The sequence below is a fragment of the Stylophora pistillata genome, chromosome 2 (genome assembly GCF_964205215.1).
Source record: "Stylophora pistillata chromosome 2, jaStyPist1.2, whole genome shotgun sequence".
NCBI classification, from domain to species: domain Eukaryota; kingdom Metazoa; phylum Cnidaria; class Anthozoa; order Scleractinia; family Pocilloporidae; genus Stylophora; species Stylophora pistillata.
The window spans coordinates 55433766-55461103 of record NC_142520.1 but is presented as its reverse complement, the minus strand read 5'-3'; the positions used below and the strand labels follow the sequence as shown (position 1 = coordinate 55461103).

The window sequence follows — 27338 nt, the reverse complement described above, 5'->3', positions numbered from 1 at the left end:
ACCTGTCAAGATACCGCTTGAAAGTTCTGTCAATAATATGCGAAGGAAAAGAATTAAACACCTTTGATGTTTTGGTGTCACGTTGTAATTAGTACCCGCTTTCGTATTACATCCTATTGTAAATAATTTATTCATCTACTTGTATGCTATATAATTGTTCACACTCAGTTACTCATTGACTGAAGATGGCATATGCCATGTCGAAACATGTCTTTCAAAAAAGTTGTATATTTCTTAAAATATCTATCATACTTGCTATTATTACGACCTTATGGAAATATTACTGATAAACCTTTACATATTCACAGATACACATAGCCCTGAGAAATCATTTATTGTTGAAGGTCTCTATACACAAAGAGAATTACTAGCTTGATCATAAGTGTCACGCTTATAGTTTGGGTTATTAAGCTTTCTCTTTTTTAGAAGGGAAATTCTATATCTACCAGAACTCCGAGAAATTACTTCAGACACTCAGAAATGTATTCTAAGATGGTCTCACCAAAGTCCTATTAATTCAAAGATTTACTTTCAAGGCAAAGTCGTTGGTAAATGTCCAGAGAACTAATAACGTAATGTAAAAAGGCAACAGAAAGCAGCAGTCAATCCTCATTTCTTTAGTTCTTCAAGAGGATGGTCTTTATCTGAAAACAAGCGAAAATAATTAACACAGTTCTGTTTTAATATTCAACAATAATAGGGTACATGTAGATAAACAATAATCTCTACCGGGGGCTCCTGCCAACCTCCTTCCCAGGGTCTCTGATCTTACCGCCCCCCTACAGCGAGAGGGGAGAGACCCTGGGAACGAGGTTGGGCCTCCTGCCTCTACCTGGCTATAAATATGCGGGCTATTTTACCGCGGACTTTAATATCTCTTTTCAGAAGCGAACAGTTGTCTGTGGGCGAAGTCTGTAATCAGTAAGTCAGGCAAATTCTGCCTTGCCTGAATTTTGTTCTGGTTGTTGTTCAGTGTCGTTTTTGGTGTCATACAGATGGCCGTGTCTTCTCGAGTTGAGAGTAATGAAGCATAAAGAGGCGGCGTGGCCGTGTGGTTAGGATGCTGGACTTGTAATCCGGTGTCCCAGGTTCAAGTCCTCCACTCTGCCTCTCACTGGATTTGTTCTCGGATGCCCCTAGTTCAACTCCTCGGCTGCGCTCCTCTGCCTCCTGCCAGTTGGGATTTTTAAGCTCTTAATTAGTCTACATTGTGGCTGAAAAGCCCCTAAGGGGGAGCCTCAATTAACCTATATTATTATTATTATCATCATTATTATTATTAATAAAAACCAGCAGGCTTAGCAGAGTTTAATAGACACTTCGATATGAACCGACGTACCCCGTGCCCCCGTGCCCCGAGGCAAGAGTTAGAAGGGTTCGACCGCTTAACCTTGAGGCAACTTTATTTAAATCTCACCTGACAATCGTTGGGAAAAGTTCAGCGGAGAAAACGCAAATGGCGTTGAAAGAAGTGGTAATACAGAGTTTACCCAGAGTGCCAAGCGTCACTCGACCAGCGATGTAACCTGAAAAGAAACATATGGAATGGTTTCGTTAAAATTTACGGGGAATTTGAGTTGATATCAGAAAAAGATAAAGAACATCGTTTCTCAAGTACCTGTGTTATTAGTACCATTTGGTATCAAGGAAACTGCCACCACAGTGACTCCTGCTAAAATCATGTAAGCTACTAAAGTTTTCCGACGACCAAACCTGGCAAAGAACAAGCACATGCAATTGGTTAAAACATGTATTTCTTTTCATAAAGATAAGTGACAAATTAGTTTTCAATTCAATTTCCGATCTAGTGCCAAACAAAGGGAAAATAATTATCTTTAACAGACTTCATTTCGCTTTCTTGATTCCGTTCCTCCTCAAGTAGAGATCCTACGGGAAAGGAGCGTGGGCTCAGTAAAGCCTAACAGCGGCCGGCTATTAAGCCAATCTTGTCAAAAGTGACTCAGCAATCAAACTTCAGGTATGTGCAAGAGAATTATTTACCCGTCGAAGACTGCAGTTCGGGTAGTCGAAAGCTGGTAGGGGCCTTGTAGTTTTTAATCGTTTTAGCCAGAGATCATTTTTAAATTTCAACTAAGAATCAATTTTGGTTGGCTGCACGGCAGGAAGCCGCACAAAATATTAAAATAAAAAAAAATTTACGGCTTTTCTGACAAAAAGATTTCATTACAAGCATTAAGATGATCTACCACCGCTAGCAGGAGTACGATCACTGGCCGTCTTGAAGTTTGATCATGCGCAGACCGTTGTGTCCTCAAACTTGCTGTTCGTCCTAACTAAAATGTCCCAATACCTGTTAAAGTTGTGAAGAACCAGGATATTTGTAAGGATTTCCACCAAACTCGTCAGTATAAAATTCATATAGATACTTCCTCCAAATTCTCCTGAACTCAGTGACAGCCCATAATATACCATGCCGTTCACAAACCTGACACAAATATTTGAAAATTTAGGAAAGTAAGAAAAGAAACTTAAACCGGATCAGAACAAGACTTCGATAAGAATGTGACACGTCTTCAAAAGTGCTGACTCTTCCAAATTTGAAGAATCATACAGAGGTGGGTCAAGGATGGAGTAGACTATCTCATCCTCTATACGATACTGTGAACAATAAGTAAAGTGACTCTACTAAACCGACAATGATCCTCTGATTCAAAAATCAGAAACAGAATTAAGCCATCATCCTCAGAAAAGTCCTGCTCAGTTGGTCCGCCATATTTAATCATCAGTCCGCTATTTTTTCTGTAAGGCTTCTTCGAGTCTGTGGTGGAACTATTCATTTACTGTTATTGGCAAAATGTAAACCGATGAAAAGTTGGATAGTTCAAAATCATTTAGAGTAATATCATCAAAGGTACAATACTACGAACAACGCAAAATGAATTCCAAGTTTGAAGGTGTGGAGAATTGACTCTAATCATTTAACCCCCAAGATCTGATAAATCTCCCCTCTAGCTGCTACACATTTCCTTGTAAATTAGTTATGAGAATTGGGTGTAAGATCAAGATAACAATTTCCACCTGATAAGTTTGAGTATGCTCATTACCTGTTTACTGTATAATGTATGGATATTATAGGGAGAAGTTACATGGAGTGAAAGCGAGTTAACTCCTTCACCATTAATTTTCTCTTAATGTTTTTGTTCCTTTTATTTGTTCAAAAGAAGTTTAACAATTAAGAGTGCTTGGTGAGTAAGAGTCAAACAATTAGAGAAATGAATATTTTCAACCCCCTCCCCTTAAATTTTGTATGCATTTAGGTACCCGAGGGATGCATTAAAATCCTCCTTAACAAGGTTGTAACATTGGTGTTGCCATGGTAACAATGGATGATTGTTCTCGGCGGAAGGCCTTACTTACAAGGAAACATTTTGCCTAAAAAGTGTAAATGTAAATCTCTTAAGTCCATTGAAACGCTACAGCTTAATACCTACAGCAGACCCAGTGACATTTATCATCTTAATTGTTTTATGAGGTTAACATAAACAAAATAATGGATGATTTATCAAGGTACACGTTCGGCCATTTTGGCTGCAGGGTAAAACGAATATTATATTTTTAGAAAAATTTAAACTTTTTTCCACAGGATAACCTTGCCTAAAAGTAAAAGCTTTCGGTTAGACTTCAAGACTTAATCACTTACTAACCTCACCTAAAGCGGTGAGGTTACACGATATGTCAGTTGTGTCGGGGCTAGAGGGCTCGCCGAAAGCTTTTACTTTTTAGGCAAGCTTATCTGATGTACAAAAGTTTAAATATTTCTTTTCTGAGTCTTCCCCGGCTGGATAAAATTCCTATATTCTATCATATTTTTCTTAATTTCTCCAAAAGTACACCAGTCCTGAACTGAGACTTAGACCCGATTCAGACGTTGATCTTTTCATGAGCCGAACTAAATTCCTTGAATTAAGTAAATGAAAAGATCGGCGTCTCAATCTATTTGGAACGGCTCTTTCAATTTGGAACGGCTCATCCGTTCTTCTCGCCTGGCTCAATCGAGAATTTCGCCTTTGGAACGCCTTTGAAACCGCTTTGGAACCGCTTTGATTCAAACGCCGTACTTTTTATGTGCCGATCCTTATGCATAAATTATTACAATGTATTTGCAAGCCGTTTGACTGCTTTTACTTGAACTGTATCTGGAACGGCCATAAAGAACGGCGTCTGAATCAACAGGCGTACTTTTGTTAATTTGGGTCGATTCAAATTCAAATTGAGTTCGGCTCACGAAAAGTTTTGCGTCTGAACCGGGCCTTACCTCCAACTTAGTACTAATGTTCTACTTGCTAAATCTGCAAATTATCTTCGGGCCAGTCGCTAATTTTTGTAAACACAGTTCACGAACTGACCTCAAGAATCGATTGTTGAATAATTAACTTGGAGTAAGTGAATCATCGATCACTTTCACTCTCCTTTTCCTCTCCACTGAAAAATGTGTCTATTTTAACATATGAAACTGCTCGCCGCTAACTATTTTCCAGAACTCGAGTAGCTGACTTCTATTTGAAAAGGTCTTTCCTCTGAAACAACTTGAACCTGAAAAGAGATTTTGTCAACGCGGTTTCCTGTTGTCTGATGATCTGATTGGAATATTTTTGTCTCGACAAAAGATCATGCTTGATTAGGAAAAGCTGTTCCTTGAACTTACACAAAAATTCCTCTACTCGTAGGAATGGTTAAAATCATCCTGGTGGTAGAACTACCTATTCGATAACTCTTTGTTTTTGAGTACGTTTCATGTTCGTTTTAAGTGCTTCTGTGGCCTTGTGTTAAAAATATTCAACTTTTCCTCTTACCACTGGCCACTGGTTTATCAGAGCAAGCTGTTATGTGTCTACCCTCTTTAAATAAAGTCGATTATTATTATTATTACTGAAATAGTTTGTAATTCTTTTTTACCATTTTGCTTATTAGCTTCCAATTGTAGATACCAATACAGTTCAAGCGCCTTTTTGTTCTCATTGGTTAACAAGCCAGGCTGGGGACCAGTGAAACTGTCTCACACAGGAAAGTATAGTTCTGGTCGCTACTCCATATACAGTTGTTCTTGCTATGGACCCATATTTGGCGTAGGACACGATCTTCACATTGTCAACTATGCCTCATCCAACACAAATTCTAACTCAAACCTTGGATTCACCTACAGTCCACCATCTGTCTACCGTTTTTGCAGTCCCTTCACCCAATCATGATTCTTGGCAAGGAGACACTCTTTTCGACCTGATGAAATTGAAGTGTTTTATGAGACTACTCAAAACAAACGAACTGAAGTAACGGTGATATCCTAAATTCCTATTTACTGACAATCGAGGCAGACGTTTCTGTCTGAGCTAAGACTTCAAAGATAAAGCTTGGACAGATATTTATGTAACAGCACTATACTATCCAAATTACACGAAAATTATTGATGAAAGTGACACTATGGTTAACTTGTGGATAAACAGTGCAGAATATCATTGGATTATTTAGTGATCGTACCAAAAATTAATATTCCACTGATTACAAAAACAAAATGAAGCCGTTTTCACCACAAAGTCCTTCCCCAATTTAACGATCGGTGCGCCATCTTTAACTAGATGCATACCCTCCCCTGACTCCTACAGCCGTGCTAACACCACGAAATTTGCTTAGCGAGTCCCCCACATTACTCATCCCATGATTCGCATGTCACTGAGTACAGGAGGGCTTTAAGTTTGTGTATACTCTTTTATTAAAATATAATGAAGTTGTATGGTCGATTACTGAGTAAAGATTGATTTATTGAAGTTTTGGTTTTAATGTTTGATGGTTGTGTTCAATGCAAGAGAAAATCAACTGTTGATATTCTCTTGGTTCAATGTCATACAGTTGGATAGATATTTAACAATTACTAACCTCCAGGTGCGAGACACAATTTATAACCGTAGGAAACAATTAAATTAAACGGAAAAAGATTGTGAGATAATTTTTTTCCACAGGCAAGAACGGTAAACTCCAACTGGGACCGTTAACTTGGGCAACTTCTCAGAAAGTGTTCTAGGCTTATGCCAACATCGGAGTAGGAACAAAAGGTAGTTTGCTGGTATCTAAGAAAACTGTTTCGTATACATGGACAGGCAAGTGAAAAATGTACCTAATTGTCCAATAGAAGTTCATAAATGTACCTAAGACGCCATAGTAAATTTTGAAAAACTGACGTTTCAAAGGTCGACAGGTTGCTGAATCAAAGAGACGCAGAACTATTACTCGAAACATTGGATTTTAAAACTCAGGGCATCACCTTCCACAGTGTTACGTTCGTAATCACTCCAGTTTAATAAGAACAGAGGATGTGTTATCCGTCTGGTACAACTTTGAACTGACTCCAGACCATGCAAAATAAACGCGCAACCGAAGAAAAAAACAAAATCGACCAGGCACAAACTACTTCCATCGCGACCAATTTGTATCAGTAACAAACAAACTAAAAAAAACCGACTTCATAAGCGCATTTATCAGGTTCAAAGACTTAGACAAATTTTCCTTTTCTACTCGAAAGAAAATTGAGTTGGGCTGAACATTTTGCTCAACTCCCAAGTGTATTGCTCGCTCGGTCTCGCTGAACAAAACCCGACACATCATAAAGGTATAACTAACAAATTAGTCGAAACAAAACTATAGACATTTGCCCAGTTCGTTTCCTTTTTTCTTTCTCTCTTTTGAACTATTACTAATAAGCCTACACATATTCACAGACACATAACCCAAAGAAATCATTTATTGCTGAAGGTCTCTATCGACAAAGAGGATCAATAACTTGATTAATTTGCGTTACGCTTGCAGTTGGGTTCCTACGCTTTAACAAATGGTAAACACCACAGCGTACACTATTGAGTTATGGATGCACACGGGAGGTTGCTAAGCACGAATTACTTCAGACACTCATAAGTGTAACATGGTCTTAACTAAGTTCTTTTAATTCCAACATTTACTTTCAAGGTAAACTCGTTTGTAAATATCCAAAGAAGTAATTAAGGTAATGTATACAGGTAACAGAAAGTGGTAATTAACACTCATTTCTTTAGTTCTTCCAGAGGATTGTCCGCTTTATCTGAAATCAAGTAAAATAATCAACACAGTTCTGGTAAAATATTGAACAATGACAGGGTATCTGTAAATAAACAATAACCTATATCAGGGGCTCCTGCCAACTTCGCTCCCACGGTCTCTCATCTCCTCGACCCCACTTCCCTCTCTACCCCCCTGTACCGAGAGATGAGAGACCCTGGGAACGAGGTTGAGGCTCCTGCGTCTTCTTGGCTTCAAATCTGCTGGCTATTTGACCACACGTTAATATCTGTTTCTGTTCATCTGAAATAGGTGAGAGAATATTTTAAGTTTTGTGTTTGGAATGCATCTCTGTTACCATACGCTGTAATCTCACGAAATCAATCAGCCCTATTAAATTTCCTGTGCAAGAGAAGTACAATGTTTGGGGTTTGTTCCAAGACAAGAGAGGCTCAAATAGTTTATACTCTCGAAAACGAGAATTCCTGATTTCATCGCAGGGTCAATTACCTGCTTTGACCCTTGTTCAATTACGTCGATAATCATATCAGAAGGAGACTGTCTCAATGAGATGATTATTTTCGCGGCTACTGGTTGCATTTTTTGGCCGTTTTACGGCTAACAGTTAACCCCACTGACACCCTGGAATAAATACCGACGAAACCTTGTCCTTGTGGGAGCGCAACTTGAGAGGGTCGCCGAGGCAGGTGAATGTCTTTTAGGGGCCGGGAGGGAGAACTAGACTCGCTTTCCGCCGCTCTCTCGAGTCCGGCCTTTTTCGTCCTTCCCCGTGGGTTCGAAGAGGAGCGCGGGCTCCGGTTCCCGAACAGCGGCATGTAATCGAGCCTGAGGAAGAACGCGTCGCGTTACAGGACCAAAAGAACAGCTGCGACGGCGCCTATCAAAGTTGAACCCACGGATCAGAATAAAATTCTTGGTCGATGCCTGATTATTAAGCTATTCTAAAATTTATTTTCAGCACGGTTTCATCATGGAATCTACATCTGATGGGTTACTATTACATTAGCGAAATCTACTTACATTGGAAAGACGGCAGTTTTTAAAAAAAATTACAGTTTAAAAGTAGTGGTATGTAAGACTAATTACACAAACAAAGCAAAATTCCAAATTTTAAGGTAAAATTGAATTGTAAACTTAACTACGATAGGGTTATTGCCAGTGAGTATGCAGTCGTTTTTCTATCCCTATCTGATGTATATTTCCTATATACTTCCATTTCATAATTCATTTACCCTCTCCGCAAAAATTTCAGTCAAAAGACCTCTTCTTATGAAATTTAATCTGTTTTGTCTGACAACTGTGTAAACGATATTCTTGGCTATAAGGGGTAAGCCGAAGCAGTTGCTGAAAGTAATGTTTCGTGTTAACTTGTAGAGGCGAATCAGTCCCTGCGAGCGAACCATATTTTACCTGTTTAAAGACCACTAATACAGAAATGGATGCAAAGAAGAACGTCCGTGCGAAACCTAGTGAAAAGATCAGCGTAATTTCCGTGGCTATTTCGGTGACTTCCTTGACTCTTGTGATGTTGTTGTTTATGAGGATCGAGTTTGTATACAACAATTCGAAAGCACTGGAAACAAGGCTTGAAAATCGAATTCGACGGATTGACGGTGACCTGAAAGCCAAGTTAAAGAGAATTGTGGAGAAGAGGTTCCCGTTTCAGGAAACTGTACAAACAAGAAAGAGTAAGGGAAGGCCTGATGTTATCTTTGGTAAGTCACTTGTTACACGAAGCTCTGTTCTTAAATCCTTTTAATCAGCGATATTACTTTATCGTACCACAAAGAGATTTTTTTTGCCAGCCTAATTCTCCATTACATCAACATTCAGATTACTCAACGTTTAGCTACAATTCCATTTTCGATAACCATAAAATCAGCTGAAATATCAGTTGTATTTTACATGTTTGTGATCCTGCCTTCTTCCCGTGACATGCACAGATTAAGTTTCCCAAGAGGCCAAACTCAAGTGTCGTTGAGATCTCAATTATTTTCTCTTTTAACCGGCCTTATGCAACAAAGTGCCCCTTAAGGAAATCAACGATGACTTGTTTTCCTCATCATTACACTTTGTGATTGGGGTCATTGAAAACATCTGCTTTCGTATAACGATAGTATTAGGGTGACGTGCATTCGTGCGTCAGGCCACTGAAGAATGCATATTGGATCAAGTGACATTTTGTTGAACTAAATCGCAGTAATGACTCCCACTGTTTTAAATTCCTGAAACACAGCAGTATACATTTTCATTCTCTTAGACTAATGCGTTTGATCCCCGCCAATTTTGGCACCGAGATTTTCACGAACGTAGAATTTGAAATATTTCCGAGGAACAGGACGCAATGCGCGATGCGCGATGTTCAATGTCCTTGCTTAACATGATCTCTCAGCTGAAATGTCTCAAGACTGAAGGCAGCCTTGGACAGCCCTCGGGTTATTTTTCGACAAAATGTTTAGAAGTGAAAGGTTCCCTTTATTAATTATTCTGCTCCTCAACTCTGACTGTATTTTAGGTTGAGTTACACAATTTTACGACGATCTCGTGAGCATATGAAAGTTTTTAAATTTTCTTTTTGTCTTTATTTTCTTAGTTCTTCCTCTTCACCGTAAACATCGATTAATAAACGAATACATCGACTCAGCTTCTTCTTTCACACTTTAAAATGCATTTATCCCAAAATAAATGTTTCTTATCGTAACTTCTAAAGGTTTTGAAAGCAAAAAAGGAAGTGTGTCATCAGGCATCCATGATCATCAAAGAGAGAGAAGAAATGTTGCTGCAGGAACAATAACTCTGCAGCAAGTCCGCCAGGAAATCAACAACAAACTCAATGAGTACTGCAATGTCACAAACAACATTTGCCAGACAGGACCTCCAGGTCCTCCAGGTGCCCATGGATATCCAGGCTACAAAGGAGAAAAAGGAGCCCCTGGGAAAATCGGCCCACAAGGCCCTCAAGGTCCTATCGGGGCTCCAGGCGCGAGTGGCAGAAGAGGACCTGTGGGACCTCAAGGAGTAAAAGGCGACAAAGGCGACAAAGGCGATAAAGGGTCCGTTGGAGCAACCGGTATTAGAGGAGAGACTGGATCAAAGGGTAATCCAGGACAAAAAGGATCTATTGGCTTAAAAGGAAACAAAGGCAGCAGAGGATTGGTTGGTATTCAGGGACCAAAAGGAGAATGTATTGTTCCACCGAAGATCAGTGTGTATCCAGTATCTCAGGAAGTCTTTGTGAACGAGCCAGCAATATTTTACTGTTGGGTTCAAGGCCATCTGTCGTCCAAGATAACATGGCGTAAGCTTGGTGGAACTCTATCTGGTGCTACTGTGGAAGATGGAGCACTTCGAATCAAAAGCGTGCAAAGGTCACATATTGGATCGTACATATGTACAGCTCACTTTGGTCTGGGAATGTTCAGAATCATAAGCAGATTGCAAGTAAAAGGTAGAATCTTCTTCTTTTGAGCCATTTCTGTATTTAATTTCCGTTGATCAAAAAGTCTGCGGATAATTTAAGTGGCACAGTTACTCGATTTGTCAAACTTGCAAGACAAAAAGTAAAGTTGGAAAGAGTGTAATGGTACCTTAACCGAAAACTACATTGAATATGAGTGAAAAAGGACAACCTTTAGTTGAACTCATACACCCACGAATGTGAGACACAGAACGACACATAGCTGCTTGACACAGCTTCGAGAAGTTTCTAATCGTGTTCATATTTTGTACTGGAAGACACAGGACAATAACCGAAGAGGTTTATTTCATTATTTCAGTAATCCTAGGCAAATAAAGTAAGATTTTCCAGAAAATCCTGAGTCTCCTTGTCAGTGACGGTTCTGGCGTAACGTTCTTCGTAAAAAGCCCCGAAACCACAGTTGCATTTAATTTTATGAACTATGTCAAGTCTTCTAAGATTGGGTGTTTCTGCCCATGATTACCTTAAATCTAAAACACATTGTCCCTATTTAGGAACTTTAGTGCATCATACTTGACAATTTTCTTTCCATTCAGAACTACCAAAATTTACCAACAAGCCCCCGGAGGTTATCCGTGGCCTGGGAACTAATCTGAGGCTCTGCTGTGCTGCCTCAGGCTCTCCTCGTCCCAAAGTCGAATGGTCGCGGGCTCAAAAGTCTTCTGCCCTTTTTCCGGTTTCTCAGGAAGCGGGATGTCTGGTTGTTAATACAGCTAAGGAGAATGTTGAAGGAGAGTACATCTGTCGGGCAACAAACAGCTTGGGCTCGGCAGAGACAGCGACCACTGTGATTGCAACGAGATCGATTGGTATCATTCATCAGTTTTCCTTTTACTATACTGTTTAGAGAGCATTTTACGTCAGATATCTTAAAACTTGTCTTCAAAGCTCGATATGTCTCTTAAACGGATCCAGTCCTAAAAAAAAAACAAACGTAATTGAAGTTGTTTTGTTTTTCCTTTCTGTCCCTGAAAAGCACTCGTAAATGATCCGCGACTGAATCCAGGGAGTGGAAACATAATTTGTGGGATCGACGGACAGAAAAATTACAATAGTTAGCTCGGGAGGAGCATACCAAAATTTTTATTGAGATGGTCACAATCTTATAGTCATAAACACAGCGGTTAAACGTCGAGAATGCGCAAATTAATTAATTTTGGCAGACTGCAAATTAGTTTCCCGCTCAGACTTTCAATCAAAATATAGAGGCTACCTCTGTCACACCAAATTTATGCAAAAAACAAAATCAAGAACAAGAATTTAAGTGGTGTAAAGGCAAAACCTACGCTAAGATCGCACAACTACTATCCTATAAAAGCTCTGATATGATGAATATATGAGGTTGATCTATTTTCAGCTGCGGTTATAGATACGTATGATGCACGATCCTCGCAGTAGAAAGCGCTATTTATGCAATAGCGAAAATCAGACCTGAAAAAAATCAGGCCTGTACGGGATTCGAACCACTGACCTTTGCGATACCAGTGCAGCGCTCTACCAGTTGAGCTAACAAGCCAACTGGGAGCAGAGGTCAGTGGTTCGTACAGGCCTGATTTTTTACAGGTCTGATTTTCGCTATAGCATAAATAGCGCTTTCTACTGCGAGGATCGTGCATCATACGTATATAAAAGTTCTCTGGATCATTTTCAACAAGTCTCAAATTTTGTCTTCCCTATTAAGGTTTGGGACTATCAGTAATACTAGCAAGTAATGACAATCACCTGGACACCCTAAGCAGTTGGCTTAGGTCAGTTGAACGAAGCCAGTCCTCTCAATGGAAGCGCTGTTGGCGAGCATCAGTGGATGGCTGGACTGCCTCAACCTTCCACTCATTGTGTGATAACAAAGGGCCAACAGTGACCATTATCCGTGTGGGAAGATACATCTTTGGTGGATACACCAACAGTTCATGGACCTCGCGTGAGTGAATCATCGATCGCTTTCATTTTCCTTTCTCCCTCCGCCGAGAAAGATGTCTATATTTAACTTATGAAATTGCACGCCGTTAATTATTGTTCGGGAACTCACGAAAGGGACTTTTATTTAAAAGTCCCTCTTCTGAAATAACTTGAACCCGGAGATAGATTTTGTTAAAGATTTCCTGTTGTCTGATTATCTTATTGGAATTGTTCTATTTTGACAAAAGATCGTGCCCGATTAGATACAACTGTTCCCTGTATTTACGCAACAATTCCTTCAGTTGTAGGAATGGCTCCAATCATCCGTGCTGTAGAATTTTCTGTTCTATAGCTCTTTGTTTTACCGTGGTTGTTACCTAAAAGTACGTTTCTTGTTCGTTTTAAATGCTTCTATGGCCTACCATCACAAATATTCACTTTCATCTCTCATACTGAGATAGTTCGTAATTCTTTTTTACCATTTTGTTTATTAGCTTCTAGTTGTAAATACCAATACAGTTCAAGCGCCTTTTTGTTTTCATTGGTTAACAAGCCAGACTGGGGACCAGTGAAACTGCCTCAAACAGGAAAGTATAGTTCTCGTCGTTACTCCTTTTACAGTTGTTCTAGCTATGGACCCATATTTGGTGGAGGACACGATATTCACATTGCCCGCTACGCCTCATCCAACACAAATTCTTACTCAGACCTTGGACACACCTACAGTCCACTATTTGGCCACAGTTATCGCAGCTCCTTCACCCAATCATTCCTGGCAGGAAGTTACAAATTTCAACCTGATGAAGTTGAAGTGTTTTATGAAACCACTTGAAACAAACGAACTGAAGTAACGGTGATATTCTAAATTCCCTATTCACTGACAATCGAGGCAGTCGTTTATGCCTCTGTTAAGGCTTCAAAGATAAAAGCTTAAAGAGATTTTTATGTAACAGCACTATACTGTCCAAATTATACGAAAATTATTGAGCAGAATGACATTATGATCAACTTGCGGATAAACCGTGTAGAATATCATTCGATTACGTAGTGATTGTACTGAAAGCTAATGATCTTGTGATTACAAAAACAACTTGAAGCCGTTATCATCAAAAAGTCCTTCCTCATTTTAACGATCGGTGCGCCATCTTTAATTAGATGTATACCCTCCCCATACTCCGATGACCATGAACACCACCAAATTTGCATATCGAGTCCCCCACATTACTCGTCCCATGATTCACATGTCACCGAGTAAAGGAGGACTTTAAGTTTGTCTCTACTTTTCGACTAGAATATAATGAAGTTGTATGGTCGAGTAACGAGTTAAGACTGGGTTAATGAATTTTTGTTCTAAATTATTTATGGTTGCGATCAATGCAAGAGAAAATCAACTGTTGATATTCTTTTGTTTGTATTGTAGTAAGTATATTAATCAGTAGTTTCACTAGCAACCTTTGTGGCTTCCTATGGTGTTGATGTGTGGGATCCCACGAAAATGGGTTTCCACTCCACTGATGAGCAATCTCGTAATCACTGGGTAAAAAGGAAAGAAGTGTATGCGAGGGTGGGGATGTGTCAGTAAAATGAACGTAAAAGTTAGTTTTTAAAATTGAGGAAGCGATTTCTGTAACAATTTATACAACAATGTCTTATTTCGGATTAAACTGTGTCGCTGGACCGAAACCGAAATTGCTCGCTAAAAAATTGGCCAAATTAAACAAGCCTTACTATACTTCTCTTCCATATCAAGGTTTGGAGGAATCCGTAATATTGATGAACCATGGTCATCACCTGCTCCATTGAGGTTTTGGTTAGGATCTGTTGAGCAGACCCAGTCTTCTTTCTGGCAGCGCTGTTGGCGAGCATCAGTGAATGGTTGGGCTGCCTCTATCTTCCACTCGAGGTGTGACAACAAAGGGCGGACAGTGACCATTGTCCGTGTGGGAAAATACATCTTTGGCGGATACATCAGCACATCAGGGAGTGAGTGAATCATCGATCGCTTACACTTTCCTTTTCATTTCCAGTGAAAAATGTGTCTTTATTTTAACATATGAAACTACTCGCTGTTAATTATTTTCCAGAACTCGTGTAATCGACTTCTATTTAAAAAGTCTGGATAAATCAACAAAGTTGAAATGGTAAATTGGCCACCGTAACGATTACAAAAGCTGACGTTTCGAGCGTTAGCCCTTCGTCGGAGCGAATAGAGGAATTGTGGGTTGTGTGTGCTTTTAAAGGCAGAAAATGGAGCTACGTTATTGGTGGGAACATGGCAAAGAGAAATGTTTTCTTACGCCTCGTCCAACACAAGTTCTAGCTCAAACCTTGGATTCACCTACAGTCCACCATCTGTCTACAGTTTATGCAGTCCCTTCACCCAGTCATTCTTGGCAAGAAGTCACTCTTTTCGACCTGATGAAATTGAAGTGTTTGATGAAACTACTCAAAACAAACGAACTGAAGTAACGGTGATATTCTAAATTTCTATTTACTGACATTTAAGGTAGACATTTCTGTCTGGGCTAAGACTTCAAAGATAAAGCTTGGACAGATATTTATGTAACAGCACTATCCTATCCAAATTATACGAAAATTATTGATCAAAGTGGCACTATGGTTAACTTGCGGATAAACCGTGCAGAATATCATTGGATTATTTAGTGATCGTACCAAAAATTAATATCCCACTGATTACAAAAACAAAATGAAGCCGTTTTCACCACAAAGTCCTTCCCCAATTTAACGATCGGTGCGCCATCTTTAACTAGATGCATACCCTCCCTGACTCCTACAGCCGTGCTAACACCACGAAATTCGCATAGCAAGTCCCCCACATTACTCGTCCCATGATTCGCATGTCACCGAGTACAGGAGGGCTTTTAGCTTGTGTCTACTCTTTTATTAAAATATAATGAAGTTGTATGGTCCAGTAATGAGTAAAGATTGGTTTATTGAAGTTTTGGTTTTAATGTTTGATGGTTGTGTTCAATGCAAGAGAAAATCAACTGTTGATATTATCTTGGTTCAATGTCATACAGTTGGATAGATATTTAACAATTACTAACCTCCAGGTGCGAGACACAGTTTATAACCGTAAGAAACAATTAAATTAAACGGAAATATGTCACCTTGTAAAGCCTGATAATAAGATTGTGAGATAATTTTCTTCCACAGGCAAGAACGGTAAACTCCAAGTGGAACCGTTAATTTTGGCAACTTCTCAAAAAGTGTTCTAAGCTTATGCCAACATCGGAGTAGGAACAAGAGGTAGTTTGCTTGTCTCTAAGAAAACTGTTTCGTATACATGGACAGGCAAGTGAGAAATGTAGCTGATTATCCAATAGAAGTTTATAAATGTACCTAAGACGCCATAGTGAATTTTAAAAAACTGACGTTTTAAAGGTCGACAGGTTGCTGAATCAAAGAGACGCAGAACTATTACTCGAAACATTGGCTTTTAAAATTCAGGGCATTCACCTTCCACAGTTTTACGTTCGTAGTCACTCCAGTTTAATAAGAACAGAGGATGTGTTATCCGTCTGGTAGAACTTTCAACTGACTCCAGACTATGCAAAATAAACGCGCAACCGAAGAAAAATACAAAATCGACCAGGCACAAATTACTTCCATCGCGACCAAGTTATATCAGTAACAAACAAACTAAAAAAAACCGACTTGATAAGCGCATTTATTAGGTTCAAAGACATAGACAAATTTTCCTTTTCTAGTCGAAAGAAAATTGAGTTGGGCTGAACATTTTGCTCAACTCCCAAGTGTATTGCTCGCTCGGTCTCGCTGGACAAAACCCGACAGATCATAAAGGTAGAACTATCAAATTCGGATGACATTAGATATTGTTAGACATTTAAGAATAAATATTAGAGAGAAAAATACACAACGTTTCGATGACTCCAGGTCATCGTTCTCAAGTGAGAAGAGAATAAAAATGAATAATTAATTTATACCGTACGGTACCGTATATCGTATACCGTATAAGCTCTTTTAATTCATACCGTATATCATTCTCACTTGAGAATGATGACATGGAGTCATCGAAACGTTGTGTATTTTTCTCGCTACTATTTATTCTTAACTAACTAACAAATTAGTGTAATAGAAAAATCCGAGCCCCAGATGGGACTTGAACCCACGACCCTCCGAGATCTAGTCGGATGCTCTAACCACTGAGCTACTGGAGACTACCGTGAGCAAGGGTCAACTTATTACACTAAAAATTGTTTCATCTTTACAAACTAACAAATTAGTCGAAAAGAAAACTATAGACATTTCCCCAGTTCGTTTCCTATTTCTTTCTCTCTTTTGAACTATTACTAATAAGCCTTCACATGTTCACAGATACACATAACCCAAAGAAATCATTTATTGCTAAAGATCTCTATCGACAAAGAGGATTAATAACTTGATTGATTTGCGTTACGCTTACAGTTGGGTTCCTAACCTTTCTCTTTAGTAGAAGAAGGGAAGTTACATATCTATCAGATTTCCGAGAAATTACTCCAGACACTCATAAGTCTAACATGGTCTTAACTAAGCTCTTTTAGTTCAAAAATTTACTTTCAAGGTAAACTCGTTTGTAAATATCCAAAGAATTAATTAAGGTAATGTATAGAGGTAACAGAAAGCGGTAATTAACACTCATTTCTTTCTCATATGAAACGTATTTCATATGTTTGTTGTTTGACTCATTTCTTTAATTCTTCCAGAGGATAGTCCGCTTTATCTGAAAACAAGTAAAAATAATCAACACAGTTCTGGTAAAATATTGAACAATGATAGGGTACCTGTAAATAAACAATAACCTCTATCAAGGGCTCCTGCCAACCTCGTTCCCACGGTCTCTTATCTCCTCGAAACCCCTTCCCTCTCTACCCCCCTGTAGCGAGAGATGAGAGACCCTGGGAACGAGGTTGAGGCTCCTGCGTCTACTTGGCTTCAAATCTGCTGGCTATTTGACCACACGTTAATATCTCTTTCTGTTCATCTGAAATAGGTGAGAGAATACTTTAAGTTTTGTGTTCTGAATGCATCTCTGTTATCATACGCTACACTGTAATCTCACGAAATCAATCAGCCCTATTAAATTTCCTGTGAAAGAGAAGTACAATGTTTGGGGGGTTTGTTCCAAGACAAGAGAGGCTCAAATAATTTATACTCTCGAAAACGAGAATTTCTGATTTCATCGCAGGGTCAACTACCCGCTTTGACCCTTGTTCAATTCCGTCGATAATCATATCAGAAGGAGACGGTCTCAATGAGGTGATTATTTTCGCGGCTACTGGTTGCATTTTTTGGCTTTTTACGGCTAACAGTTAATCCCACTGACACCCTGCAATAAATACCGACGAAACATTGTTCTTGTGGGAGCGCAACTGGAGAGGGTCGCCGAGGCAGGTGAATGTCTTTTAGGGGCCCGGAGGGAGAACTAGACTCACTTTCCGCTGCTCTCTCGAGTCCGGCCTTTTTCGTGGGTTCGGTGAGAAGCGCGTAGGTTCAAGGAGGAGCGCGGGCTCCGGTTACCGAACAGCGGCAGGTAATCGAGCCTGAGGGAGAACGCGTCGCGTTACAGGACCAAAAGAACAGCTGCGACGGCACCTATTAAAGTTGAACCCACGGATCAGAATAACATTCTTGGTCGATGCCTGATTATTCAGCTATTCTAAAATTTATTTTCAGCACGGTTTCATCATGGAATCTACATCTGATGGGTTACTATTACATTAGCGAAATCTACTTACATTGGAAAGACGGCAGTTTTTAAAAAAAATTACTGTTTAAAAGTAGTGGTATGTAAGACTAATTACACAAACAAAGCAAAATTCCAAATTTTAAGGTAAAATTGAATTGTAAACTTAACTGCGATAGGGTTATTGCCAGTGAGTATGCAGTCGTTTTTCTATCCCTTTCTGATGTATATTTTCTATATACTTCCATTTCATAATTTATTTACCCTCTCCGAAAAAGTTTCCATCAAAAGACCTCTTCTTATGAAACTGTTTTGTCTGACAACTATGTAAATGATATTCTTGGCTATAAGGGGTAAGCTGAAGCAGTTGCTGAAAGTAATGTTTCGTGTTAACTTACGGAGGCGAATCAGTCCCTGCGAGCGAACCATATTTTACCTGTTTAAAGACCACTAATACAGAAATGGATGCAAAGAAGAACGTCTGTGCGAAACCAAGTGAAAAGATCAGCGGAATTTCCGTGGCTATTTCGGTGACTTCCTTGACTCTTGTGATGTTGCTGTTTATGAGGATCGAGTTTGTATACAAGAATTCGAAAGCGCTGGAAACAAGGCTTGAAAATCGAATTCAGCGGATTGACGATGACTTGAAAGCCAAGTTAAAGAGAATTGTGGAGAAGAGGTTACCGTTTCAGGAAACTGTACAAACAAGAAAGAGTAAGGGAAATCCTGATGTTATCTTTGGTAAGTCACTTGTTACACGAAGCTCTGTCCTTAAACCCTTTAATAAGCGACATTACTTTATCGTACCACAAAGAGATTTTTTTTGCCAGTCTAACTCTCCATTACAGCAACATGCAGATTACTCAACTTTTAGCTACAATTCCATTTTCGATAACCATAAAATTAGACACAGCCGAAATATCAGTTAAGTTGTATTTTACATGTTTGTTACCCTGCCTTCTTCCCGTGATATACACAGATTAAGTTTCCCAAGAGGCCAAAATCAGGTGTCGTTGAGATCTCAATTATTTTCTCTTTTAACCAGCCTTATGCAACAAAGTGCCCCTTAAGGAAATCAACGATGACTTGTTTTCCTCATCATTACACTTTGCGATTGGGGTCATTGAAAACATCTGCTTTCGTATAACGATAGTATTAGGGTGACGTGCATTCTTGCGTCAGGCCACTGAAGAATGCATATTGGATCAAGTGACATTTTGTTGAACTAAATCGCAGTAATGACTCCCACTGTTTTAAATTCCTGAAACACAGCAGTATACATTTTCATTCTCTTAGACTAATGCGTTTGATCCCGTCAATTTTTGGCACCGAGATTTTCACGAACGTAGAATTTGAAATATTTCCGAGGGACAGGACGCAATGCGCGATGCGCGATGTTCAATGTCCTTGCTTCACATGATCTCTCAGCTGAAATGTCTCAAGACTGAAGGCAGCCTTGGACAGCCCTCGGGTTATTTTTGGACAAAATGTTTAAAAGTGAAAGGTTCCCTTTATTAATTATTCTGCTCCTCAACTCTGTTGAGTTACACAATTTTACAACGATCTCGTGACCCTAAGAAAGTTTTTAAATTTTCTTTTTTGTCTTTATTTTCTTATTTCTTCCTCTTCACCGTAAACATTGATTGTTAAACGAATACATCAACTCACCTTCTTCTTTCACACTTTAAAATGCATTTATCCCAAAAGAAATGTTTCTTATCGTAACTTCTAAAGGTTTTGAAAGTAAAGAAGGAAGTGTGTTATCAGGCATCCATGATCATCAAAGAGAGAGAAGAAATGTTGCTGCAGGAACAATAACTCTGCAGCAAGTCCGCCAGGAAATCAACAACAAACTCAATGAGTACTGCAATGTCACAAACAACATTTGCCAGACAGGACCTCCAGGTCCTCCAGGTGCCCATGGGTATCCAGGCTACAAAGGAGAAAAAGGAGCCCCTGGGAAAATCGGCCCTTTTTTTTTGGTGTTCCTTTTCTTTTCGGTAACGCCACAAGCCAGCAAACGAATATGATAAGCTTTCTCGCGCCTTCTTTACCTCAGACATTTAAAAATCCTTTTAACAAGCTTGTTGTGTGTAGTGACTTGATATGCCTTCTTTTTTCAGAGCCGCCTAAATTTTCCAACAGGCCACCTCCAATGGTCAATACAGTGCCAGGAGCTAATGTAACCCTCTGCTGCGAGGCCTCAGGTTTTCCTAGTCCAAAAGTTGAATGGTTGTGGACTCAAAAGACTTCCGACTCATTCACGCTTTCTCAGGAAGCTGGATGTCTCTTAGCTAACGCGATTAAAGAGAACGTTGAGGAAGATTTCATCTGCAGGGCTTCAAATAGCTTTGGATTGGCTGAGACAACAACCACGGTGTTAATAGCTAGAATAGGAGGTAATGCTCATTGGTTACTTTCTCTGGTCACGAGGAGCTTGACAGAGAATATTAAATGAGATTTTTATCGCTTTTCTTGATAATGAAAGGTGTATAATAGACGGCTCCAGCGTTACAGATATCGCAAAATAAAAATCCATTTCGTTTGACCCAAATTGTTTTCCGGCATCAAGGAACTACAGTAGATCGCTTATAAATTGGGCAATTAGAACAACCCTTTCTTTTTTTCTCTTCCGTATCAAGGTTTGGAGCAATCAGCAATACTAGCAAACAAATATCTCTACCTGCGCACTTTGCGTTTTTGGTTAAGATCTGTTAGGCAGAGCAAATCTTCTTACTGGAAGCGCTGTTGGCGAGCATCTGTGGATGATTGGGCGGCCTCTACCTTCCACTCATTGTGTGACAACAAAGGGCCGACGGTGACCATTATCCGTGTCGGGAGATACATTTTTGGTGGATACACTAGGACTCCATGGACCTCGCGTGAGTAAATCATCGATCGCTTTCATTTTCCTTTCCCTCTCCGCCGAGAAAGATGTCTATATTTAACTTATGAAACTGCACGCCGTCAATTATTGTTCGGGAACACGCGAAAGGAACTTTTATTTAAAAGTCCCTCTTCTGAAATAACTTCAACCCGGAGATAGATTTTGTTAAAGATTTCCTGTTGTCTGATTATCTTATTAGAATTGTTTTATTTTGACAAAAGATCATGCCCGATTAGATACAACTGTTCCCTGTATTTACGCAACAATTCCTTCAGTTGTAGGAATGGCTCCAATCATCCGTACTGTAGAATTTTCTGTTCTATAGCTCTTTGTTTTACCGTGGTTGTTATCTAAAAGTACGTTTCTTGTTCGTTTAAATGCTTGTAGGGCCTACCATCACAAATATTCACTTTCATCTCTCATACTGAAATAGTTCGTAATCCTTTCTTACCATTTTGTCTATTAGCTTCCAGTTGTAAATACCAATACAGTTCAAGCGCCTTTTTGTTCTCATTGTTTAACAAGCCAGGCTGGAGACCAGTGAAACTGACCCAACAAGGGAAGTATAGTTATCAGACGAAACATTCCATATACAGTTGTTCCAACTCTGGACCCAGATTTGGTGGAGGACACGATTTTTACATTGCCGACTACGCCTCATCCAATACACGTTCCCTGACAAACCTTGGATACACCTACAGTCCACCATCCGGCCACAGTTATGGCAGCTCCTTCGCCCGATCATTCCTGGCAGGAAGTTACAACTTTCAACCTGATGAAGTTGAAGTGTTTTATGAAACTACTTGAAACAAACGAACTGAAGTAACGGTGATATTCTAAATTCCCTATTCACTGACAATCGAGTCAGACGTTTATGCCTCTGTTAAGGCCTCAAAGATAAAAGCTTAAAGAGATTTAAATGTAACAGCACTATACTGTCCAAATTATACGAAAATTATTGAGCAGAATAACATCATGGTCAACTTGCGGATAAACCGTGTAGAATATCATTTGATTACACAGTGATTGTACTAAAAACTTATGATCCTCTGATTAAAAAAAATAAAATGAAGCCGTGATCACCACCAATTTGACGATTGGTGCGCCATCTTTTACTGGATGCATACCCTCCCCAGACTCCTATAGCCGTGCTAACACCACCAAATTTGCATAGCGAGTCCCCCACATCACTCGTCCCATGATTCGCATGTCACCTAGTAAAGGAGGGCTTTAAGTTTGTGTGTACTTTTCTATTAGAATGTAATGAGGTTGTATGGTCGAGTAATGATAAAGATTGGTTTATGGAAGTTTTGGTTTTAATGTTTGATGGTTGTGTTTAATGCTAGAGAAAATCAACTGTTGATATTTTCTTGGTTCTATGTGATGCAATTGGATAGATGTTTAACCATTGCTACCTTCCAGGTGCGAGACGCAATTTATAACCTTGGGAAACAATTGAATTGAAAGGGAAAATATCACCTTGTAAAGCCTGATAATAAGTTTGTGAGATAAGTTTTTCCACAGGCAAGGAAAGTAAACTCAACTGGGACCGTTAATTTGGGCAACTTCTCCGAAAAAGCTTCTACGCTTTTGCCAACACGAGTAGAAATAAAAGGTAGTTTGCTAGTTTCTAAGAAAACTGTCTCGTGTGCATGGACAGGCAAGTGAAAATTGTAGCTCATTATCCAGTAGGAGTTGATAAATGTACATAAGACGCCATATGAATTTTGAAAAACTGACATTTTCGAGGTCGACGGTCGCTGAATTAAAGAGACGCCTCCCGGTTAGCTTAATTGGTTAAGCGCCGGGCTCTTGTGCGGGAGGTCGAGGGTTCGAGCCCTGGCCGGACCAACACTCAGGGTCTTAATATAATTGAGGAGAATATGCTGCCTTTCTATAACATCGGTCAAGAAATGCTTAGATATTGTAGTCTTCTCGGATAGAGACGAATAAATGTCTCCTGCATCTATTAATGTGCATGTGGAGTGAAAGGGGGTTAACTCCTTCACCATTAATTTTCTCTTAATGTTTTTGTTCCTTTTATTTGTTCAAAAGAAGTTTAACAATTAAGAGTGCTTGGTGTGTAAGAGTCAAACAATTTGAGAAATGAATATTTTCAACCCCCTCCCCTTAAATTTTGTATGCATTTTGGTACCCAACGGATGCATTAAAATCCTCCTTAACAAGGTTGTAACATTGTGTTGCCATGGTAACAATGGATGATTGTTCTCGGCGGAAGGCCTGACTTACAAGGAAAAATTTTGCCTATAAAGTGTAAATGTAAATCTCTTAAGTCCATTGAAACGCTCCAACTTAATACCTACAGCATACTGAGTGACATTTATCATCTTAATTGTTTCATGAGCTTAACATAAACAAAATAATGGATGATTTATCAAGGTACACGTTCGGCCATTTTGGCTGCAGGGTAAAACGAATATTATATTTTTAGAAATATTTCAACTTTTTTACACCGGATAAGCTTGCCTAAAAAGTAAAAGCTTTCGGTTAGACTTCAAGGCTTAATCACTTACTAACCTCACCTAAAGCGGTGAGGTTACACGATGTGTGAGTTGTGTCGGGGCTAGAGGTCTAGCCGAAATCTTTTACTTTTTAGGCAAGCTTATCTGATGTACAAAAGTTTAAATTTTTCTATTCTGATTCTTCCCCGGATGGATAAAATTCCTATATTCTATCATATTTTTCTTAATTTCTCCAAAAGTACACCGGTCCTGAACTGAGACTTAGACCCGGTTGAGACGTTGATCTTTTCATGAGCCGAACTAAATTCCTTGAATTAAGTAAATGAAAAGATCGGCGTCTGAATCAATTTGGAACGGCTGTTTCAATTTGGAACGGCTCACCCGTTCTTCTCGCCTGGCTCAATCGAGAATTTCGCCTTTGGAACGCCTTTGGAACGGCTTTGATTCAGACGCCGTACCTTTTATGTGCCAATCCTAATGCATAAATTATTATAATGTCTTTGCACGCCGTTTGACTGCTTTTACTTGAACTGTATTTGAAATGCCCATAAAGAACGGCGTCTGAATGAACAGGCGTACTTTTGTTAATTTGGGTCGCTTCAAATTCAAATTGAGTTCGGCTCACGAAAAGTTCGGCGTCTGAACCGGGCCTTACCTCCAACTTAGTACTAATGTTCTACTTGCTAAATCTGCAAATTATCTTCGGGCCAGTCGCTAATTTTTGTAAGCACAGTTCACGAACTGACCTCAAGAATCGATTGTTGAATAATTAACTTGGAGTAAGTGAATCATCGATCACTTTCACTCTCCTTTTCCTTTCCACAGAGAAATGTGTCTATTTTTAACATATTAAACTGCTCGCCGCTAACTATTTTCCAGAGCTCGTGTGATTGACTTCTATTTGAAAAGGTCTTTCCGCTGAAACAACTTGAACCTGAAAAGAGATTTTGTCAACACGGTTTCCTGTTGTCGGCTCACGAAAAGTTCGGCGTCTGAACCGGGCCTTACCTCCAACTCAGTACTAATGTTCTACTTGCTAAATCTGCAAATTATCTGCGGACTGGTCCGCTGCTACTTTTTGTAAGCACAGTTCACGACCTGACCTCAAGAATCGATTGTTGAATAATTAACTTGGAGTAAGTGAATCATCGATCACTTTCACTCTCTTTTTCCTCTCCACTGAAAAATGTATCTATGAAACTGCTCGCCGCTGACTATTTTCCAGAACTCGTGTAATTGACTTCTATTTGAAAAGGTCTTTCCTCTGAGACAACTTGAACCTGAGAAGAGATTTTGTTAAAAGTTTCCTGTTGTCTGATGATCTGATTGGAATATTTTTGTCTCGACAAGAGATCATGCTTGATTAGAAAAAGCTTTTCCTTGGATTTACACAAAAATTCCTTAACTCGTAGGAATGGTTAAAATCATCCTGGTGGTAGAACTACCTATTCGATAACTCTTTGTTTTTGAGTACGTTTCATGCTCGTTTTAAGTGCTTCTGTGGCCTTGTGTTACAAATATTCAACTTTACGTCTCATACTGAAATAGTTTGTAATTCTTTTTTAACCATTTTGCTTATAAGCTTCCAATTGTAGATACCAATACAGTTCAAGCGCCTTTTTGTTCTCATTGGTTAACAAGCCAGGCTGGGGACCAGTAAAACTGTCTCACACAGGAAAGTATAGTTCTGGTCGCTACTCCACATACAGTTGTTCTAGCTATGAACCCACATTTGGTGTAGGACACGATCTTCACATTGTCAACTACGCCTCATCCAACACAAATTCTAACTCAAACCTTGGATTCACCTACAGTCCACCATCTGTCTACAGTTTTTGCAGTCCCTTCACCCAATCATTCTTGGCAGGAAGTCACTAGCTCTTTGCGACGTGATAAAAGTGTTTTATGAAACTACTCAAAACAAACGGACTGAAGTAACGGTAATATTCTAAATTCCTATTTACTGACAATCGAGGCAGACGTTTCTGTCTGGGCTAAGACTTCAAAGATAAAGCTTGGACAGATATTTATGTAACGGCACTATACTATCCAAATTATACGAAAATTATTGATCAAAGTGACACTATGGTTAACTTGCGGATAAACCGTGCAGAATATCATTGGATTGTTCAGTGATCGTACCAAAAATAAATATTCCACTGATTACAAAGACAAAATGAAGCCGTTTTCACCACAAAGTCCTTCCTCAATTTAACGATCGATGCGCCGTCTTTAACTAGATGCATACCGTCCCCTGACTCCAACAGCCGTGCTAACACCACGAAATTTGTATAGCGAGTCCCCCACATTACTCGTCCCATGATTCGCATGTCACCGAGTAAAGGAGGCTTTAACTTTGCGTGAACTATTTTATTAAAATATAATAAAGTTGCATGGTCGAGTAATGAGTAAAGATTGGTCTATTGAAGTTTTGGTTTTAATGTTCGATGGTTGTGTTGAATGCAAGAAAATCGACTGTTGATATTATCTTGGCTCAATGTCATACAGTTGGATACATATTTAACAATTACCAACCTCCAGCTGCGAGACACAGTTTATAACCGTAGGAAACAATTAAATTAAACGGAAATATGTCACCTTGTAGAGCCTGATAATAAGGTTGTGAGATAATTTTTTTCCACAGGCAAGAACGGTAAACTCCAACTGGAACTGTTAATTTGGTCAAATTCTCAAAAAAGTGTTCTACGCTTGTGCTAACACGAGTCAAAATAAAAGGTAGTTTGCTGGTTTCTAAGAAAACTGTTTCGTATACATGGACAGGCAAGTGAAAAATGTAGCTCATTGTCCAATAGAAGTTCATAAATGTACCTAAGACGCTTGAGTGAATTTTGAAAAACTGATGTTTCAAAGGTCGACGGGTTGCTGAATCAAAGAGACGCAGAACTATTACTCGAAACATTGGCTTTTAAAACTCAGGGCATTCACCTTCCACAGTGTTGCGTTCGTAATCACTCCAGTTTAATAAGAACGGAGGATGTGTTATCCGTCTGGTACAACTTTCAACTGACTCCAGACCATGCAAAATAAACGCGCAACCGAAGAAAAATACAAAACCGACCAGGCACAAACTACTTCCACCGCGACCAATTTACATCAATAACAAACAAACTAAAAAAAAATCCGACTTGATAAGCGCATTTCTCAGGTTTAATGGCTTAGGCAAATTTTCCTTTTCTAGTCGAAAGAAAATAGAGTTGGGCTGAACATTTTGCTCAACTCCCAAGCGTATTGCTCGCTCGGTCTCGCTGTACAAAACCCGACACATCCTAAAGGTATAACTAACAAATTATTCGAAAAAAAACTATAGACATTTGCCCAGTTCGTTTCCTTTTTCTCTCTCTCTCTTTTGAACTATTACTAATAAGCCTTCATATATTCACAGACACACATAACCCACAGAAATCGTTTATTGCCGAAGGTCTCTATCGACAAAGAAGGTTAATAACTTGATTAATTTGCGTTACGCTTACAGTTGGGTTCCTAACCTTTCTCTTTAGTAGAACAAGGGAAGTTATATATCTATCAGATTTCCGATAAATTACTCCAGACACTCATAAGTCTAACATGGCCTTAACTAAGTTCTCTTAATTCAAAAATTTACTTTCAAGGTCAACTCGTCTGTAAGTATCCAAAGAAGTAATTAAGGTAATGTATAGAGGTAACAGAAAGCGGTAATTAACACTCATTTCTTTAGTTCTTCCAGAGGATAGTCCGCTTTATCTGAAAACAAGTAAAAATAATCAACACAGTTCTGGGAAAATATTGAACAATGATAGGGTACCTGTAAATAAACAATAA

General features: G+C 39.2%; 3 protein-coding genes and 1 non-coding gene across 5 annotated transcripts in view; 2 read left to right on the top strand and 2 right to left on the bottom strand.

The window, feature by feature from the left end:
- Positions 1 to 299: 299 nt before the first annotated feature.
- Positions 300 to 27338, bottom strand: part of LOC148740489 (organic cation transporter protein-like) — a 40915-nt gene continuing 13876 nt past the window's right edge. The window contains exon 4 of the mRNA XM_088748559.1: positions 300 to 644. Coding sequence (XP_088604685.1) covers positions 610 to 644 — 35 coding nt within the window. The 3' untranslated portion in view covers positions 300 to 609. The remainder of the gene's footprint in view (positions 645 to 27338) is intronic.
- Positions 8374 to 14125, top strand: LOC111345898 (uncharacterized). Of its 2 annotated transcripts, none has more exons than XM_088748545.1 (5): positions 8374 to 8780; positions 9776 to 10513; positions 11080 to 11352; positions 12225 to 12464; positions 12937 to 14125. In XM_088748545.1, the coding sequence occupies exons 1-5, from the start codon at positions 8501 to 8503 to the stop codon at positions 13272 to 13274; spliced, it is 1869 nt and encodes a 622-aa protein (XP_088604671.1). In that variant the 5' UTR covers positions 8374 to 8500; the 3' UTR covers positions 13275 to 14125. The 2 variants fall into 2 exon arrangements, with proteins under 2 accessions (XP_088604671.1, XP_088604673.1); XM_088748547.1 differs by having other exon boundaries at positions 8650 to 8780; positions 9659 to 10513.
- Trnas-aga (transfer RNA serine (anticodon AGA)) lies at positions 16572 to 16645 on the bottom strand. The gene has a single exon. It is a non-coding gene; the product is annotated as a tRNA-Ser (tRNA).
- LOC148740492 (uncharacterized) lies at positions 18495 to 22360 on the top strand. Its single transcript, XM_088749146.1, has 5 exons — positions 18495 to 18890; positions 19884 to 20131; positions 20167 to 20548; positions 20792 to 21031; positions 21503 to 22360. The coding sequence occupies exons 1-5, from the start codon at positions 18611 to 18613 to the stop codon at positions 21841 to 21843; spliced, it is 1491 nt and encodes a 496-aa protein (XP_088605272.1). The 5' UTR covers positions 18495 to 18610; the 3' UTR covers positions 21844 to 22360.

Excerpts from the sequence above, each read along its gene's own strand:
- LOC111345898 (XM_088748545.1), top strand. The coding sequence starts at position 8,501 with ATGGATGCAAAGAAGAACGTCCGTGCGAAACCTAGTGAAAAGATCAGC. Across the intron at positions 8,781-9,775 it reads AAGGCCTGATGTTATCTTTG|GTTTTGAAAGCAAAAAAGGA; the intron begins GTAAGTCACTTG and ends TAACTTCTAAAG. Across the intron at positions 10,514-11,079 it reads AAGCAGATTGCAAGTAAAAG|AACTACCAAAATTTACCAAC; the intron begins GTAGAATCTTCT and ends CTTTCCATTCAG.
- LOC148740492 (XM_088749146.1), top strand. The coding sequence starts at position 18,611 with ATGGATGCAAAGAAGAACGTCTGTGCGAAACCAAGTGAAAAGATCAGC. Across the intron at positions 18,891-19,883 it reads AAATCCTGATGTTATCTTTG|GTTTTGAAAGTAAAGAAGGA; the intron begins GTAAGTCACTTG and ends TAACTTCTAAAG. Across the intron at positions 20,132-20,166 it reads AAATCGGCCCTTTTTTTTTG|CAAACGAATATGATAAGCTT; the intron begins GTGTTCCTTTTC and ends GCCACAAGCCAG.